At 41.5% G+C, this 19,285-nt stretch overlaps 1 protein-coding gene across 3 annotated transcripts in view; it reads left to right on the top strand.

Annotated features, from left to right (window-relative positions):
• The window catches only part of ARHGEF28 (Rho guanine nucleotide exchange factor 28), a 354,612-nt gene that overhangs the window by 165,765 nt on the left and 169,562 nt on the right, over window positions 1–19,285 (top strand). Inside the window, exon 1 of one of the 3 annotated variants that reach the window (XM_082272800.1) lies at window positions 18,469–18,767. The exons of the other annotated variants lie outside the window; for them this stretch is intronic. Coding sequence (XP_082128926.1) covers window positions 18,683–18,767 — 85 coding nt within the window. The 5' untranslated portion in view covers window positions 18,469–18,682. Of the gene's footprint in view, window positions 1–18,468; window positions 18,768–19,285 lie in introns of those variants that run through there. 3 annotated transcript variants of the gene reach the window in all.

The following is a 19,285-nucleotide window of genomic DNA, read 5'->3' as shown; positions in this document are numbered from 1 at the left end:
AGGAGACGTTTTACCAGTCTTGACCCACTTCTTCATGGATAGATCACCCATGCTCTTGCTTTTTTTTTTTTTTTTTTCAAAGAACATTTTTATTCAGTTTTTAAGAAATAACAAACAACAAAAACAAGCGAGTGTACAGTCGCATTATGTAAAACAACGGTTACAAAGTGGTGATAACAATATCGTTAACAAGGTAGACATCCATAAGGCCCATAGGTATAACAGAAATGGCTATAGAAACTTAGATCATGTAATACAGTTAACATCAATAGCAATGACAGGAAGGGCATCCCTATGGCACATAGATATGGCAGAGATTTGCCAGTAAGGACCGAGGTCCTAGAGTGCAGGTAACTGCATATGCTCTTGCTTTTTGTAGCCACCATATTGGCCACATATCTCATGGCCAGATGTCCGCACACACATTTTTGGCCTAAAGCCCTAATATTCAAAATAGACGAATGTCCACACATGAATACATTTTCAGCATCTTCACATGGTAAAAAGGGGGAGAGGAGTATGGGACTTTAAATGAGTACGGCTAGACATGTATGTATGATACATTGTGTAATAAACATGTCCTATTAAGACTCCAAAATGGGGACCTATAAAGGACTGACATTGTATATATGATTCATGCTTGATAATATGGCATACATAAATATAAATCATAGGTCATCCATACAATAAGAATAAATGCAAGAATACCATATCCAAAATCATTATTAATAAATAACAGATTTATTGTGACAACAAATTCTCTATAGGTACACAACTTTATAATATAAAAAACTTGATATAAACCAGAAAATGGGGACCTATAGAGAGCTGACATATAATCAAATATCTGATTTATCCTTTCTGGCATAATATATCTAGATAATGGTAAAAAATACATACACATGTCATATAAAGAATACATGCATTGATAGCATAACCAAAGTCATTCATTATGAAACAAAAACCAACTTTAATATGAGACTATTATTCTCTGGAAATACATAATCTCTGAATTAAAAGGGGCTTGCATAAAATTGTCTGTGTGATTGTCGGTTCATTATAAGAGGTTTGGATAAAATTGTCTGAGTGATTGTCAGCTCGACGCGTTTCATAGACCTCCACTCATCAGGAGCATTTGGAATGTTAGTCTAAAAATGAGAGTATGGGTTAAATAATTGTAATAGTGTAAAATACGGACTAGAATGGGGAATATGATGGAATGGACACTACCTTAAACAGTGTCATAGATCCAAGAGCGGTCCAGTCTGATGCAGAAAGACCAAAGCTGATCCAGCATCTTCAGATATTTACAATGCTTCCTGTGACATTTCACATTTGACTTACTATCAGATTCTTCTGCATGGAATTCCATGTACAAGGTTAAACATTCTGTAGCAGCCATTTCATTGCAGACCACAAATACACGTGTTTTAGCTAAGCCATCTTCCCTCTCCTTCAATCTTCTTCTTGGGAACACCACAGAGCTGGGACCACTTCCCCATGTATACTAGGACCACAGCCCTAGGCGACCATCACGGAGTCACAGGACCCACAGCTGAGGGTCAGAGGGACAAGGTGCTTCCATTAGTCTACCATTCTCTTCCCAATGTCCCTTCTATAGCTTTGTTCAGTCAGGCACACTTCCAGATGGCAATCTCATTCAGGGCTCCCACCATTACTCACATATAAGGACTCTGTCCAGGTCTCCAAGGCCTTTCTACAGGGCCTACAGAATGGGTCTGGGGAGACAGGGCAACTACAACTTTTCCTCACACGCTTTGTAGCACCTTACCTGGGAATTCAGCCCTGCAAGGGCCCTTTTGGATTAACTCTGTGTAGGACTATATTTTAGTAGCTCTGGGGTGTCCTGTTCCCATACCCTGTCAACCCTGGGCCCCACCCACAGCTGGTATTTTAAAGGGGTACTAACTCCACCCACTACATGGCAATAAGAGTAATTTATCTAAAAGGGGAGCGAACACCTGCTTACAATCCCCAGAAGGAACAAGAAACAGAGCTATCTAGTGTCAGGCATACTAACTGCACCTGCCAACATATGCTGTACAAGAGGAAACATGGTAGTTCCCAGCAGTGGAAGAACTTGGTATCCAGACCAAAAGTTTTTGTTCACCAATAGTGCACCAAATATTTAGTAATAGTCCCAGTGGTTCATATACGGTGGTGGTTTCTTTAAACTCTGGCAAAAAGGGCTGCTTGTGTTAAATTTAGAGTCCTGGGTTGCACGTTTGGTGATGAGGAGGTGTACATATGAATGTGGCTTGAATCATGATATCCAAATGAGTTCATCAGTTGCAGGGTCCATGATCCTCTCATAACCGTGTCCCTTTTAATAATGGGTGTTGTGCCCGGCCTACCTCACTCACCTCCAGTGCTTTCATATTGATCAGTAAAGCTACTCGTTGATTTTTAGGCATCTGCATTTAGAGCATAACTAAAGGCAAAACTTTTTTTTTTTTTTTTTCGGTTTTAGATGGACTGGAATTAGAACACCTGCCAATATTTATTGCTGTCTGTGTCCCCATTAAAGAGATTCACCCTCTATAGCTATCCTGTTTAACATTATCATTGAAAGTGAAATTAAAAGAGGGGACATCTTCCAATGGGGATACTAGTTCTGGTGACCTGGGGGCCCCAAGAAATTCCCTTAATTTGTAGGGATTTCTTCTCACTCCCTGTTTGGCTGTGGGACAAGAAGTGAAGGGAAATCTCCCCAATGGGACACAGATGATGAAAAAAAAATCTTTCAGCTGTTATAACCCTTCCTTGCTCTATCCACAGTGAAAAAAAAAGTTTTGCCTAAAGTTTTACTTGTGATTGTAAACCATTACCTTGTGAAACAACTAATTCAGTTTAAAATAGAAATGAAATGCAAAACATTTTTGTGTATATGTGTATATGTATATATATATATATATATATATAAACATTCTAAATACATTTTTCCCTTTATTATAAGTAATCACATTCCCTTTGTTCTCAGCTGCAAAAGAGCTGGGGGAGGAGAAGCAGCAGCACACTGAGCTTCTGAGTGAATGATTGTGCAACAGGGGGGTGTCAGGACAAGTCTGATCGTTGCAGCTAGAAGACTGACCACAGTTTACTCTCCTGCTTAGTGTGGTCAGGTTTTATTAGGAAAAGAGAGGGACTGGCAGGAACACCAGGGATTTTACACAAAGGAAGCAATACAAAGAGAACAGGATACTTTCTCATACAAGTACATAGCACAGCAGGCGCATATCAGGAATATGAAGTGTTGGGGTAACAAATGTCATCAGTTTGGTATTGCTACTTTTAGGGTCCTTTCACACAGCCGCTCCGTGTGAAAGGACTTTTTTTTTTTTTTTTTTCCACGGAGCGGATGACATTTCTGTCATCCGCTCCGTGTTGCATATAAGGTGAGGGTAAGGAGCATGTGGTTATAGATTGCTATTGTAGGTCCCTGTATTTTAATAATACTTGTCTGACCTAACCAGGGCAGGCATACGTGTAAGGTGTTCTGTTCAGGTGTCAGAACTAAGGGTTGGTTAAATGGTCAGTACAATAATTTAGGGATTCAGAGGTAAAAAGTAAAACATAGCAATTTATTGTGAATAGTATTTAAGTAATTACAATACCGTGCAGATATTGGCTTAGCCTTTTTATATGTGACCAGTATAAACACAAAAAAACATAGAAAAAACAAGACATACAACGTTGTATGTCTTGTTTTTTCTATGTTTTTTTGTGTTTATACTGGTCACATATAAAAAGGCTAAGCCAATATCTGCACGGTATTTGCACGGTATTGTAATTACTTAAATACTATTCACAATAAATTGCTATGTTTTACTTTTTACCTCTGAATCCCTAAATTATTGTACTGACCATTTAACCAACCCTTAGTTCTGACACCTGAACAGAACACCTTACACATCCGCTCCGTGTGCCTGCATATCATCCCATCCGTTTGTGGATGATATGCGGACATAATGTAAGTATATGGCATTGCGGATGTCAGCGGATGACACCGCTGACATCCGATTTTCCTTCCTTTCCGTTTTTTACACAGAAGAAAAAATAGGGTTCTGTTCCATTCGTAAAAACGGAACAGAACTGAAAGGAGGAAAATCGGATGTCAGCGGATGGTATTCCGCTGACATCCGCAATGCCATTCACTTACATTATGTCGGCAAATCATCCGCAAACGGATGGGATGATTTGCGGACACACGGAGCGGCCGTGTGAAAGGACCCTTATGAAAAAATCGGGCATCCTGGATGTATCGGATTACAATATAATAATGAAGGATTTCAGAAAATGTGTCAAGTCATAAGAAATGTCGGAAAGTGCGTGTCGATAAGGAATGTTCTAATTTGGTCGTGTTCTCTTGTAACGTTGGTATGCCACTCTATAACTCAGCAAAAACAAAGGAAAACTCACATGTTCACGCTGTCCCTACTTGTTCTTGTTCTCCTGCAAAGCTTGTAGATTCATTATTGATTAAACAGGAGTTATATATTTACCTGTTTTGTTTTGCTCTGGAGGGACATTCCTTTAATATGTTACTTATACCCTCTATGAGGCTGCAGCTGAATTTACTTAGTTCTGAGATCATTCTAAAAATATTTGGAGAATGATATCGCCAAAATAAGTTAATTCTTCAATTTACTGAACTAGTGATGTAATGTCGGTACAGTCTGAGATCTAAATAGGCACGGCACTTTAATCTTACTGGGAAGGTTTCTTTATTTTTTGTTGTCTTCAACCACTTGACCTCTGGAAGATTTATCCCCCTTCACAACTAGGCGATTCTTTTGGGATACAGCACTGCGTTTCTAACGGATAATTGCACGGTCATGGCACACTGTACCCAAATAACATTTATATCCTTTTTCCCCACAAATTCTTTTGGTGGTATTTGATCACCTTTGCGTTTTTTATTGTTTGCACTATAAACAAAAAAAAAAAAAGATATATATATACAGTATTACTTTCTGCTGTAAAACCTATTCAGTAAAAAAAATGAAATTTCTTCATCAATTTAGGCCAATATGTATTCTGCTACATATTTTTGGTAACAAAAATCCCAACAAGTTTATATTGATTAATTTGCGCAAAAGTTAGTGTCTACAAACAATGGGATATATTTATGGAATTTTTATTTATTTTATTTTTTTTACAAGTAATGGTGGCGATCAGCGACTTCTAGCGGGACTGCGATATTGCGGCAAACAAATTGGACACCTAACTGACACTTTTGACACTTTTTTTTGGAGACCAGTGACACTAATACAGTGATCAGTACTAAAAATATGCTCTGTCACTGTACTAATGACACTGGCTAGGGAAGGGGTTAACAGGGGCGATCAAAAGGTTAAATGGGTGCCTAGCAGGTGATTCAGTGTAGTGGGGGAGGTGCTTTTAGTAGTAGAAGGCATGGATTGGTGTTCCTGCTTTACAGAAACACAGGATCTATGTCTTCTGTACTAAACGATCGTCAGGTCATGGCGGACATCGGGTCCACGGGACCCACTGTGTAGATTCACAGCCGGAGCGAGCTGCCGTGCACTCGCGGCTGATGCCCGGAAGTGCAGGACCACGTTTATATACGTGATCCTGCGCAGTTTGGCCCCCCTGTAGCAGTAACTCTGCTATGGGGCAGTCAGCAACTGGTTAAAATGGTAAGTTTTACAGTTTTTCTTTTTTCTTAACATTTATACCTTTTTAAATTGATATTTTCTATAACAGAATCTATCTACTTCTGAACTCACTTGGTTCACACAATGCTGCATTCCTGGTGGCTGCACTTTCCTGGACATTATTTTGGCTTGTTATTTTGAGAGGCCTGCTGTACCCTACGAAAAATGTAAGGGAAAGGTCTCTGCAACTTTTCCAAAAACGTAGTCGCAGGGAAACTGCATAGTGCTGACGGGAACCGTGCAGCAGTTTCCAGTGCATGGGGGTTCCATTAAGATAAACAGCAGTGTGTTTTTGTTGCAGGTGCGGTAAGGTGTGCGATTTACATGCATTCCTGCACCTGCTCACATGTGAACCTAGCCTAAAACCTTGGATAGAACTGTCCACTAAGAGATAAGACGCTGTATTAAATCATTATTTGTGTTTGAAAATTCCAGCTTGAGCTAAAGAGCTCTGTAAACACAGGCATATCTCATTAAAGGGGCTGTAAACATGTGAAAAGGGAAAAAGCTCCAATTGCTTGCTACAAAATCCAAAGTATAAATGTGCAATAATTCTTATACAGTGCATTCAGGAAAGTATTCAGAGCGCTTCACTTTTTCCACATTTTGTAATGTTACAGCCTTATTCCAAAATGGATTAAATTCATTATTTTCCTCAAAATTCTACAAACAATACCCCATAAGGACGATATGAAAGAAGTTTGTTTGAAATCCTTGCAAATTTATTAAAATAAAAAATGAAAAAATCACAGGTACATAAGTATTCACAGCCTTTGCCATGGTACTCATTATTGAGCTCATGTGCATCCTGTTTCGACTGATCATCCTTGAGATGTTTCTACATCTGCCTGTGGTAAAATCAGTTGATTGGACATGATTTGGAAAGGCACACACCTGTCTATATAAGGTACCACAGTTAACAGTGCATGTCAGAGCACAAACCAAGCCATGAAGTCCAAGAAATTGTCTGTATACCTCCGAGACACGAATGTATCGAGGCACAGATTTGGGGAAGGGTATAGAAAAATTTCTGCAGCATTGAAGGTCCCAATGAGCACAGTGGCCTCCATAATCCATAAATAGAAGTAGTTTGGAACCACAAGGACTCCTCCTAGAGCGGGCCGCCTGGGCAAACTGAACAATCGGGGCCTTAGCCTCACAGGTCGCCCCGGCAAGTAGCGTCGCCCCTATGTGAACGGGGTCTGATACTACATTGCAACAATGAAATTGCACCAACAAGCTAATGTAGACTTAAGCTGAGTATACTCCTTAACGTGAAAATCAATGTTAAGACGGAACCCCGGCTTATAGATGAGCCGTATACAGTGTGCAGCTGAGAAGTATACAGAGTTCTTCTATAAGTATTCCATCCCATGTCACTACATAACTTTCTTCTTCAATGTTGCGTTTAAGAGGGACATTGCTGAGCCCATGCCCTCTCCACCAATCCAGCATACCTCTGCCACCTCATTACCAGTGACAGAATGGAGTCCTGCTGTGAACAAAGCAGGGACCTTATGCATGCACTTATTGAACCTCTTCCGCTCTCCTGTACCATACAGTTTGGTACATGGGATCTCCGTACCGCGGGTTTGGTCTCAATTGCTTTTGGGGACCTGACCGCTAGGTAGGAGGGCAGAATACCGACCCCCCTCGCTGCTGGTGGATCTATCCCCTACGCCATGTACCACACTTTATTGACAGCTGCTATGCATTCTCACCAGTCTATGGTTAGCCATGGCAACTACATTCCTCCTAGGACTCTTCACACAGGTTAACCCTTTTTATAATGGTTTTCTTCTGATACGAGATGTACCTTCATGCACCTATTTCACTGACATCAGACCATGCTTAAGACAGTTTAAACACTTTACTGTAGTTCTTGTAGTGCCATTTTTACAGTGACATAAACAATGCTACAGAATCCTCACTAATCTATCCTGGGCTGCCTAGGCATATCTTTGCAAGTAAAGATTCATACTTGGAAAAGTCCTTGCAGGGAATTACTACCTTAGGGTAGAAAGTTGGATGTTTCTCCAGGCTACATCTTCATTTGCTCTGTGCCTCCTTGCTTCCCATGTGCCCCTCGAGCCCCCTTTTTATATATCGACCATTGAGGAAGTTGGAACCCAAAAAGCCCTGGAAACCGGTAGATCTCCACAAGAGGAAGTAAAGTGCTGTTTTTTTTTTTTTCATTACCTGCAAAGTAAAGGCGTAGTGTGCTTGTATGTATCGCATACTAGCACATTATGTGAAACCTACATGCATAGGAAGTCCTCGTTGTCACCGTTGGAGGCCGCATCCATCTTCGCCCATCTTCCTTCCGGGTCCATGGACTCCGGCTGTGTGACTGGCTGGAGCCTGTGATTTCACTCCCACTCATGCACACGGGACCTGCTGGTCACGGCATGGGGCTCTGAAGAAATGGCATGGGGGGCGTTCTTTCAGAGCGCATGCGCCGATGACGTCATTGGCAGCATATGCAGTAAATATCTTCTAAACTGTACACGTTTAGGAGATATTTACAGTACCTATAGGTAAGCCTTATTATAGGCTTACCTATAGGTACAAACAATCAGTGCACGTTTTCTTCCATTTTAACCCTCTCCCTAGTTGGGTAGACTAAAACAAACTAAACAACAACTTCACACTCATATGTACCTGTCTACACACTGATCAGTGCTGCAGCCATTGGATGCATGCGCTGATCGAATTATGGTTTTCCATCAGAACAGAACGGTACACACGGACCGAAATTCATAATTTTGATACATGTATTTTCAGCTTTACAGGCTTTCGAAGGTCCTGTTAATAAGAGTTTATAGGGTTGGGGGGATGGGGGTTGTAAAAGCTAAAGGGACTTGGAATGTATTGTAGTGTAAAAAATTGGTTGTAGCTGTGTAGTGTACGTACTGTAAGTGAATGGGATAGGTTAGATAACCAGGTCATCCGCGGGGTGGATCAGATACGTGATTGACAACTCCGATCTGTTTAACCTCGGGGGAGGGTGTGAAAGCGCTGGAGTGATGTCACCAGGACATGTGACCCACTGCGGCTTAGCCCATCCCCCTACCTGGCCACGCTCAACTGTAAAAGAAGAAGCACGGTTACATGAAATAAAGTTTAAAAAACTTTTTGTAAGATTATATTGTAAGAATCTTATTTTTAAAGTGATCGTCCTTGGTACTGTATGTCCTTTCCTTAGAAGATGGGATAAATAGCTAGATTTACAGCCACTTAAAACCCTTACCATAAACTTGTTTTATTTGCTACCTTTTGATCTGTTAAATAAACAGTTGAAAGTGTTTTGTTCTGCTGGATAAGTGCTAATCTGGCCATAAACCTGGGGATTTGATAACTTCCAGTACACTCTGCCTCATCTGCATTTTTATTAGTTAGCAATGCTATCTGTTCCGTAATGGAGTCAAGGAGAGGGGGTTCTGTAGTCCTGGCACAATCCTGAACAAGAAAACAAATGTAGCCTCCACAATCTGGGACTTGTAAACTGCAATGTATTCGAATTTTGGGTCTGGATATACTTTACATGTTTTTCTTTTTTTATGTATTATCTTTCCTAGTATTTAATATGCCTTTAAAAAATAATGTAGCAACAGATGCCATTGCGTAGTTTATTGTCAATCAACAATTTTGGCATTAAAGGTGGCCCAAAAATGTTTTTTTTTTTTTCTCCAGAGTTGGGAGAGGCAGAAATTTTTTGTCACACATTTTGTAACCCCTTCCCACTCTCTCTTGAAAATAAAACTGATAGGAGAGGAGTTGTGCTAAAGTCTAGTATACACAGGCCGAATGTCAATCGGCAACGGCTGGTTCAATAGAAATTGACTGTTCGGCCGTGTGTATGGCAGTTGGTCCAACAGGTGTCGAAGGGTCATGACCGGAAAAAGTCTGCCGACCGGCTCCCTGTCGGCGCTCTCAGCCAGAGGCTAAAAGTGCTGACTGGTTCTGTGTTCTGGCTCATCAGCTGTCACTGGGTACCCCTTTGGGTCTAGTATGGATTTTAAGGGGAACCCTCATTCAGCTATAAGCGTGGTACCCGAATGTAATACCACCAGCAAAACCCTGGTGATATATCACATTTATTGCATTGAGCTGGTTGTTATGGAGCAGGCCAGGAGATCAGCTGCCACGTCCTTAACAACAGATGGCTCATCAGCTGTCAGTGGGTTCTCCTTCTGTCTAGTATGGATTTTAGGGGAATTCCCATTCAGCTGTCAGCAGGGTACCTGTATGTGATACTGTGATAAATATTGCGTTTTTTTACTGTTTATTCTGTTTGTGAATTAGATTTAAGAGCTTACCGCATGTTTTTTTGACATTATTTACGGGCACATTTTTCATTTTGCAGTAAATACAGCATAATCGGTCCGTGACTGTGTTATCGTATGTGGTAAAGGTTAGTGAATTTACCCCAAAGCCTCGATTGGCACGATGTGTAGCTGGCTGCTATGTTGCAGCGCTGACCTGTGAAATACCTTGATTGGATTGGCAGCTGCAGTAGCCAGCTACACAGGGATACCCATCTCAGCTATGTGCTGTGTGGGGAGGAGGAGATCTCTTAAGTGCCTGCCAGCAGTGACCCTGTCCTCAATTCTGCTGACCACTGACTTCTGCCATGCTAAACCCTGTACCCTGCCCTGCTAACCCCTAGCCTGTGCACTGCTAACCCACATCCTCTGTCCCATTGACCCCTGTCCTCTGCCATGCTAACCCTTGTACAGTGCCTTGGTATCCCACTGTACGCTGCCCTACAAACTAACTGCCTCTGTACACTGCCCTACAATCTGCTGATCCTATACTTTGCCCTGTTGATCCCCTGTGCACTGCTCTACTGACTCTTATACACTGCCCTGCTGACCTTGCATCCTCTGCCCCCTGACATTTTTTACATTACTCCCAAATCAGACAGGCTAGATTCAGCCCTGCCATAGATGGATTAAATCTCGGCCGGTTGAGCAGGGATCAGCCCATATCTGATATATCTATGGGCAGGCTGGTTGAACTGAAGTTTTCATGTGATCACTGCCAGCGGCTATGGCAGCTAGCGGTGACCATTGTGTTCTGCCAACAGGGACAGCTCCCCACTACAGGAGGGATTCGCTCATGAGCACTGACTGTGTTGATGGGGGAATGGAGCAATTTTCTATTATTTAAGCCATGGTGGAAGGAAAGAAATGTGCATAATCTATGGCCTGCTTCACAGAAAGTAAATGCCATTTCCACTCAATAATCAGTCATAGGTGAAAATGTGGGGCTACAGAATTTTAAAGAGCTAAAATAGTGTAAAATTTAGTTGAGATTTAAGCATAGCCCACTGCAGTTTAATGCCCTAAAGCAGGGCTCGACAAATTCCAGGCGCCAGGTCATCATGGGGACAAGAAATTGCGTCCCGGCACCTTGGCTGCCACTCTAATGCTTCCACACACACTGCGCACGCGGGCTCCGCTTGCCCATCTGCAGGCCTAGTACTGACATAGCTGATGCTGCCGGGTAGAGGAAGGGAGGATAGAGACCTTCTTCGTAATGCTAAACTGATGACCTATAGGGGGCTTTTAAAGAGTCACCTATGAAAAATATAGGGTATTAAAGTTTGTCACCATTTCACAGGCGCATGCAGATTTAAGGTTTGACATGTTGGGTATCTGTTTACTTGGTGCAACCTTGGCTTTTATATTTTACCAAAAAATTGGGTAACTTATTGTGTTTGCTGTAATATCATGTGACATAAAAAGTTGGAACTACCAATATTTTATTCTCTAGGGGGTTTGCTTTTAGAAATTCTATAGTTTTAGAGGTTTAATGTAATCGTCATGCCTAAAATTATTGTTTAAACGTGTGCAAAAAAAAACTGCAAAAAATGGCTATGGCAGTGAAAGGGATAAGTTCACCTTTGGGAACATATTACATGTTCCATCCGTAAGCTTTGTTAGAAAAAAAAAAAAAACTTGCTCCTAACTTTTTTTGCTGGCTCCCAGATTCAAATCAGATTTGTCAAGCCCTGCCCTAAAGCTTTGACTGTACAAGACTTCAGGAGTGTGTTAGAGCAGTTTTCAGGCACATTTCTGTACTCTGCTCATTTTTGTGAAATATTTTTTACAGTCCCCAAATCCCCACACAATAATTACTCTAAGATTCAAAATGACGTCAACTGTAAACAGATTGTTGCCATGCTCCCAAATCTATAGGCTTCCTCGTCCTTTTTTTTTTTTTATTCCCCCGTGGCAACTTTACAAAATGTGCTGTTACCGTTCATTTACTGGAAGACAAACACAGCCAGGGAATTCATATCAGACGGAGTACAGAAGTGCTACTGTAGGCCTCTCTAATTTGGACAATAATTGAAGTGAAGAAAGGAATGTTAACAGGCTCAAATATCATAGTCTTCCAAATTTGACATTTAAGCTGAGCCACAATCAGACGTCTTTTTTTTTGGATTGTTTAAAAAAAAATTAAAGCGAACATTGCCCCGCAGGAGCTCAAATTAAACAGAATCTTTCTTGTAGCTGTACTATACGGATCTCTTGAAGAGATGGGAGACTTCATCCGCTATGAATCAGTTGGTGGTGCAGGGAAGAGATCTTCACAGAACACTTGTGTGCCGAGAGTTGTTCTGGGAGACGGTGTAAGAATGGTGTGCTTGTTATAAATCACTCACTGACTCCTTTATGCCTTGCTGCAAAGTTACTTTGCTACTTTAAAGGTGCCAGGCTTGTTAAAGTAGTCACAATCCTCGCTTGGCACCAAGATAATGACTCAAAAATACCAGACAAGCCCATTTTCATTTTTTTTCCTTTTTGCTTTGAAGGGTCCTGTATATAAAAGGTTGACATTTCTGTTTCTCTTTTTAAATGTTCATTCTGACAGTTTAGCTCTTTTCTAAAGCTGTAAAAACACAGCACTAAGGCTCTATCACAGATCACTGGAGAAATACTTAGGTTTTAAATACATTCATCAAGAGGACAAAAAATGTAAAATACAAACATGGAAATTAATAAATATAATAGAAACTTTGATGTATTATAAATAGATTAGATGTAGTCCAATAACGAGGGTGATAGTAATGGTTTGAGGAGGATCCAGAATTGATTGATTAATTTCACTGAAGGTAACCTCTATTTATGCCTTTTTTTTTATTATGTCATTTTAAACCTCCCAGGTTTGTGGCAGGTTTATTATAACACTCATTTTCAGCTGCTCTCTAGCTTTGCTTCCAGGACTTCTCTAGAGCCTCTCCGATAATCTGGAACGCCATACCCCAATCTGTCACCTCCTACTACATCCACCTTTAGGGCCAGCTCACACCACATCAAAAATGCATGGCTAGTAGGCTTTATGGTTTTCAATGGCATAGTTCACACTAGGGATTGACCTGTGGGGCCGATATTTACTTTTTTTTTAAGTATCGTATCGGCCACAAACTTGTCGATATGACCGCTAATGCTTCAAGTGGTTGTACTGGAGTGATGCCTTCAGCTAGGGGCATCAGCCCGGTACTGTTGTTTACAGCGGACAGTCAGCTTTCTTGTAATGACAACTGATGCGGCTGAGCAGCCGCTCCATTGTCATTACAAGGAGTGGGAGGAGACGTCCTCCCCCTCCCGCCACTATCTGCGGCTCACCCGGGTCTCCCGTCCCACTGGGAGACTCGAGCGTGCCGGCTGGCCGAAGACCCGAACAAAGCTGCATTCGGCTCTGATCGGGTCTCCAAAATAAAAACCTGAAAGTGATGTCATGACATTACCTCCGGGTACTGGAGCCTTAAAGGCGCCAGATTTAAAAAAAATGACAGTAGTCAAAACAGCCAAAGTTGGCGTTTTGAATGCTTTTAAGTGCAGAGGAGGGATTTGGGGTCTCTTAGACACCAGATCCCTCCAAAAGAATACCTGTCACTGCCTATTACTGTCACAAGGGATGTTTACAATCATTGTGCCAGCAATAAAAGTGATCAAAAAAACATTTTTTTAAAAGGACAGTGTAAAAATAAAAAACTTTAAATGTGCAGAATATCGGCACCTAATATCGGCTATCTGCCTGAAGGGTGGCTGGAAAATTGGTATCGGCCCTGAAAAAAGGATATTGTTCGATCCCTAGTTCACACCAGTGTGGTCAGTTCCAGTGCCTTCCAAAAAAACATTCAAGCGCATAAACACATTCATGCTAGGCATGTTTGTGAGTTAATACATTCTAATGGCTAGAATAAACATTCTGCCCAAAAGAATGTATTAAAAGGTTTCTAAACCCACAACAATAAAATCTGTCTATAGATGCAGAATAGCATGCTTGTTATACTCACTGTGTAACTTAAGTGATTAATCCTCTGCATTGTGTAAAAAGGCTGTGTGATCCTGTATGCACAGATCCTCCCCCTCCTGGACCTTCACTCTGGACAAGTCCAGATAAGCACAGTGAGTGTATATGTGAGCTGCATATGCTCAGTTTGGTCTCTATGCCTCAGAAAACTATTCCGGTCACAAGGTATTTATATTACACATGTGGGCGTGTATACAGATCCTAAATGACCGCCCAGTACCTCCCTCCTCCTCCATGCCCATTAACTAAAAAAGAACACAGTGGGTGATGATTTTTTTTTTCTTGGAAGGATATATGTGATCAGCACAGGGCCAATCAGCACTGTCCAGACATGTTCAGACAGAGAATTATGGGTCTTAAAGCCTGATAGGACAGATGGGAGAAATGAAAACTCCTCCCACAATCTATCAGCACTCACTGATACAAGTTACAAGATTGCTCTAATTGCTATATACTGCTGATGAGAAAAGGTATTTACCAGTTTATATTTACTAAAATATTAGCATTTTTATATTCTGTGTACTGTAGGAGACCAGATATAGTGAATGCAGGATCTGGGTTTATTAACACTTTAATGCCAGATACATTAATGCGCATGCAAGAATACAGCTTTTTAACGTGTTTTTCTGATGCTAAACTCCTGTTAGAGAAAGGGCATCGTAGAGAATACAGTATGCATGTGGCCTTACCGGATCCATTAGCTCATCCCTCCCAGTTGTTACCTTTTGTATTACTTGCCCAACCTCTTAGATTGTAAACTCCCATAAACAGGGCCCTCTTAGTCTTCTTGTATTGAATTGTTCTGTAAAAATAGTAAAGCACTGCGCACACTGTTGGCGCTATATCAATCCTAAACAAAAATAATTTAAATATAGTTCAGACTGTGACATGTGTTTAGTATAATGGCACATATACAGTGTGCAGCTTTTCACAAGCCTGATACAGAACATTAATAAACCATGAAAACCTGAAGAAATCTTCCTGATGGTTGGCGTTCTAGTAAAAAAACAATAATTATTTTGAAAAGGGATCATTGACAGACTAGAAATAGACCATTTCAATATGAAGGTGGCTGGCCGTGGTAGAAAAAAAAAATGGAGGAAGCGAATATGTCTATTGTGTATGTTTGATGATCATTTTGAAGAACTGTTGTCAAAATCAGCAGATATCCACCAATGTATGCTCAGTGAAGCTGTGGGCTGAGCTAATATTGATTGTTAGCTAACTAAAAGATGTCTTGGCCATAGACCTGAGAGGAGGGCCATGTGTGCTTCATCTGACCACTCTCTAGGAGTCTCCAGGGTACAAAGTAGTTAATTTATCATTAACATGTATGCTGGAGGAGGGCAGAGGGGTCAAGTCACCATCAGAGTCGGTTTATTGGGGGAAACTGTAGTAAATAGGACGTTTTTTTAACCTAAAAAGTTAGAGAAAACCAGGACTCAAAGTTCTAGTAGACATGTTTACTTGCGCTCCATACCAGAGAAAACACCCAGCATCCTTCCTTTATCAAGGTGCCTGACAAGATCTGTAGACATGACTTTGTTGTCTGATCTATCTATGTCATCTCACGTTATTGGGTACCTGAAATGACATATCTCTGGTATACTACTAGTTCCAATGAAGGTATGGGCTGCATCTTCTGAAATTGTGGGTCCACAATGGCCTCTGTTCCATGTGGACTCTTTAGGTGAACATGGATGGTGAACATGTTATGAAAGCAAAGTCCACCAAAACGTATATTTCTGGGTGGAAATTCCTTTGCACATTGTGAAGATGCGTACAGAAGAATACAGGAATGATCGTATGAATATGCTTCATGATTCTTTCCCAGGATTGAAAAGACCCTAGATTAGGCTGCATTGTTTACCTGCATCGTCTTCCATGGTTACCTGGATAACAAGATTGACTAAGAAGACTTTGTGGCAAATTTCACATACAGTATATGTATTTCGACGTATACGTCACAACTCAGCATTTTGAGGTGCCAATTCCCGAAGCATGACAACGCTCAAAATGAAGAATGTCATTAATCTCAATGAGCATGTTCACACCTGAACATTGTGGTGCTTGTTACCTGCCGTGTGAAGCTTGAACGATATACCTGAGCTTCTTTGGGACAGAATCACACATTCACTTTATTGGGCTGCCATGCGTGTGAAAATCCCACAAAAGAAGTCCATGACCTTTTCAAAAAATTGCACTGCACCAAAATGCCTGGTACTTTTTTACAGTGCATTTTGGTGTGTGTGTTCGGGGGTGACATTAAGAATTATTGGCACCACTGCGCACCTGCAAAAGGGCTGCACATTTTTGTGCTTTGCGGGAACGTGTGATTTTGCACAACACACAAATGTGAATCTAGCCTTTAAGTTTCCAATTAAATCCTGGATGCACAGAACTCTTCTTATCTTTTTTTTCTCTCGCAGGTAAACTGACCACACCTAAATGCAGGTAAACGCTCAGTGTGAAAGGCACCATTGAAAAATCATGACCTACATTTATGTGCGTTCAGAAAGGTTCTCTAAATGCAAATACTGTAAAGGCAGATTTGGCAATACCGGTGGGAATAAGGTCTAAAAGCAATGGAGCAACTCACACCAGTGGGTTGAGCTAATGTTCGCTGCCCTGTGCTACTTTTTTTCAGTGCATTGCGGGTAAATGCATGCAAGTGCACCACAACACACATAAACAACAAAGTGTCATAACAGGCGGTTAAGATTTTCACCATGTATGAGTTACATAGTTACATAGTAGGTGAGGTTGAATAAAGACAATAGTCCATCCAGTTCAACCTGTGTAGGTGTGTGTGGCTGTACTCTTCTCACATACCCCTGAATGTTCTGATCCTTGAGATGTACGTCTAAGATTCTTTTGAAAGCCACCATACTACCCACAGAAACCACCTCTTGGGGTAGAGAATTCCACAATCTTGTAGCCCTAACAGTAAAGAACCCCCCACGTTGCCTGTGGTTAAAACGCTTCTCCTCTAATCGCATTGTATGCCCTCGAGTCCTCATGCAATCCCTTCGAATGAACAGCTTTTTTTCTAAGCTGGGATCCCCATTAAGATATTTATAAATTGCTATCATGTCCCCCCTCAGACGTCTCTTCTCCAGGGAGAATAAATCAAGCGATTGTAGACGCTCTTCATAGTCAAGGTCCTCCAATCCCCTAATTAGTTTAGTTGCCCTTCTCTGGACTCTCTCCAGCTCCAACACATCCCTCCTGAGGACTGGCGACCAGAACTGGACAGAATACTCCAGATGAGGGAGCCCATGGTGTTACATTTGCAGTGCAAATGGAAAACATTGTAAACAATTGTGTCCTATGTGTTCTAGCGGTGACCTGCGTTGATCCATAACTGAGGTCATGTATGAGGGAGCCCATGGTGTTACATTTGCATTGCGAATGGAATACATTGTAAATTGTGTCCTATGTGTCCTAGTGGTGACCTGCGTTGATCCATAACTCAGGTCATGTATGAGGGAGCCCATGGTGTTACATTTGCAGTGCAAACGGAAAACATTGTAAATTGTGTCCTAGTGGTGACCTGCGTTGATCCATAACTCAGGTCATGTATGAGGGAGCCCATGGTGTCACATTTGCACTGCGAATGGAAAACATTGTAAACAATTGTGTCCTATGTGTCCTAGCGGTGACCTGCGTTGATCCATAACTCAGGTCATGTATGAGGGAGCCCATGGTGTTACAGTTGCAGTAGGAACGGAAAACATTGTAAATTGTGTCCTATGTGTCCTAGCGGTGACCTGCATTGATCCATAACTCAGGTCATGTATGAGGGAGCCCATGGTGTTACAGTTGCAGTAGGAACGCAAAACATTGTAAATTGTGTCCTATGTGTCCTAGCGGTGACCTGCGTTGATCCATAACTCGGGTCATGTATGAGGGAGCCCATGGTGTCACATTTGCAGTGGGAACGGAAAACATTGTAAACAATTGTGTCCTATGTGTCCTAGTGGTGTCCTGCGTTGATCCATAACTCAGGTCATGTATGAGGGAGCCCATGGTGTCACATTTGCAGTGCGAACGGAATACATTGTAAATTGTGTCCTATGTGTCCTAGTGGTGACCTGCGTTGATCCATAACTCAGGTCATGTATGAGGGAGCCCATGGTGTCACATTTGCAGTGCGAACGGAATACATTGTAAATTGTGTCCTAGTGGTGACCTGCGTTGATCCATAACTCAGGTCATGTATGAGGGAGCCCATGGTGTTATATTTGCAGTATTGGAAGATTGCGCTCCTGTCTTTTTGTACTCGCTCTCTTCTCTCTGTTTGCTTACAAGTGTGCTTCACAGTCTCCGGCTTCAGTTTCGGCTCTTTGCATTAACATGGAAAGGAAAACGGTAAGTTAATGATTCATTGGCACCCAGTGACCTCTGAAATAGTTGTGGACTGTGATGCAGTTCCAGTTTTTGGTAGATGTTCTCCCCTCCATTCCCTCATCTGATTTAATATTTACAGGCTGATCTGTCTACATGCCTGAACTCCTGAAGAGAGCAAACGTTTACAGCCTCTCCCTCCCCTGGGCAGACGGGGCAATCTGATCCAGCTCTCCTCATTCCTCTATTTTACACATCTTCTCTGGACGAGCTCCTCTGCAGGAAAAGCTGCGTCCTTCTCCACCAAAATGGATTCGGATTCCGATTCTCCCTTTAATTATTCCTGGCCGGCTTTTCCCAAAATGAGGATTCACCGAAGACCGACTACGCAAGGTAGAAGAAAAACCACAACCATCCCGCCAGGTTTTCTAGACTTTATGTTATGTAGCAGATGTTTTTTATTTCCACAGTAAAAAATTACAAAACTCCCAGATCAGGATTAGATTTGTGTGACTGAGGAGGAATTCTGGTTGGTGTTTATGTACAATGTATCGGATGAAGAAATGGATTTCTTTGGGTATTGCAGTCACAGGTGGTACTATACCCATAGATTGTACACTTCCTGAACTGTCAGCTTTCTCATTCCTGACAGTTGTAGTTGTTTATGTTGTTCTGAGGGATAGGATGACATATGATTGTAAACAGTAGTGAGAAAAGGCAGAAATGCTTTAAATCCTACAAAGATTGCAAGGTGTGTGTCAGATTTACAATTGTGTTTTTTTGTGTACATATATGAACTCACATGTTATTGTTGTAGCTGTGTGTATTTCACTATTCCTCTATCTGTTCTTTAAACTTGAAGCAGTCCGTTCACACTGATAATACATTCAGACTGATATGATTGTGTCATA

The sequence above is a fragment of the Pelophylax lessonae genome, assembly GCF_965119305.1.
Source record: "Pelophylax lessonae genome assembly, chromosome: 1".
Classification (NCBI taxonomy): Eukaryota; Metazoa; Chordata; class Amphibia; order Anura; family Ranidae; genus Pelophylax; species Pelophylax lessonae.
Note: the sequence above shows the minus strand (reverse complement) of the source record. Positions and strands in the feature narration are given on the sequence as shown.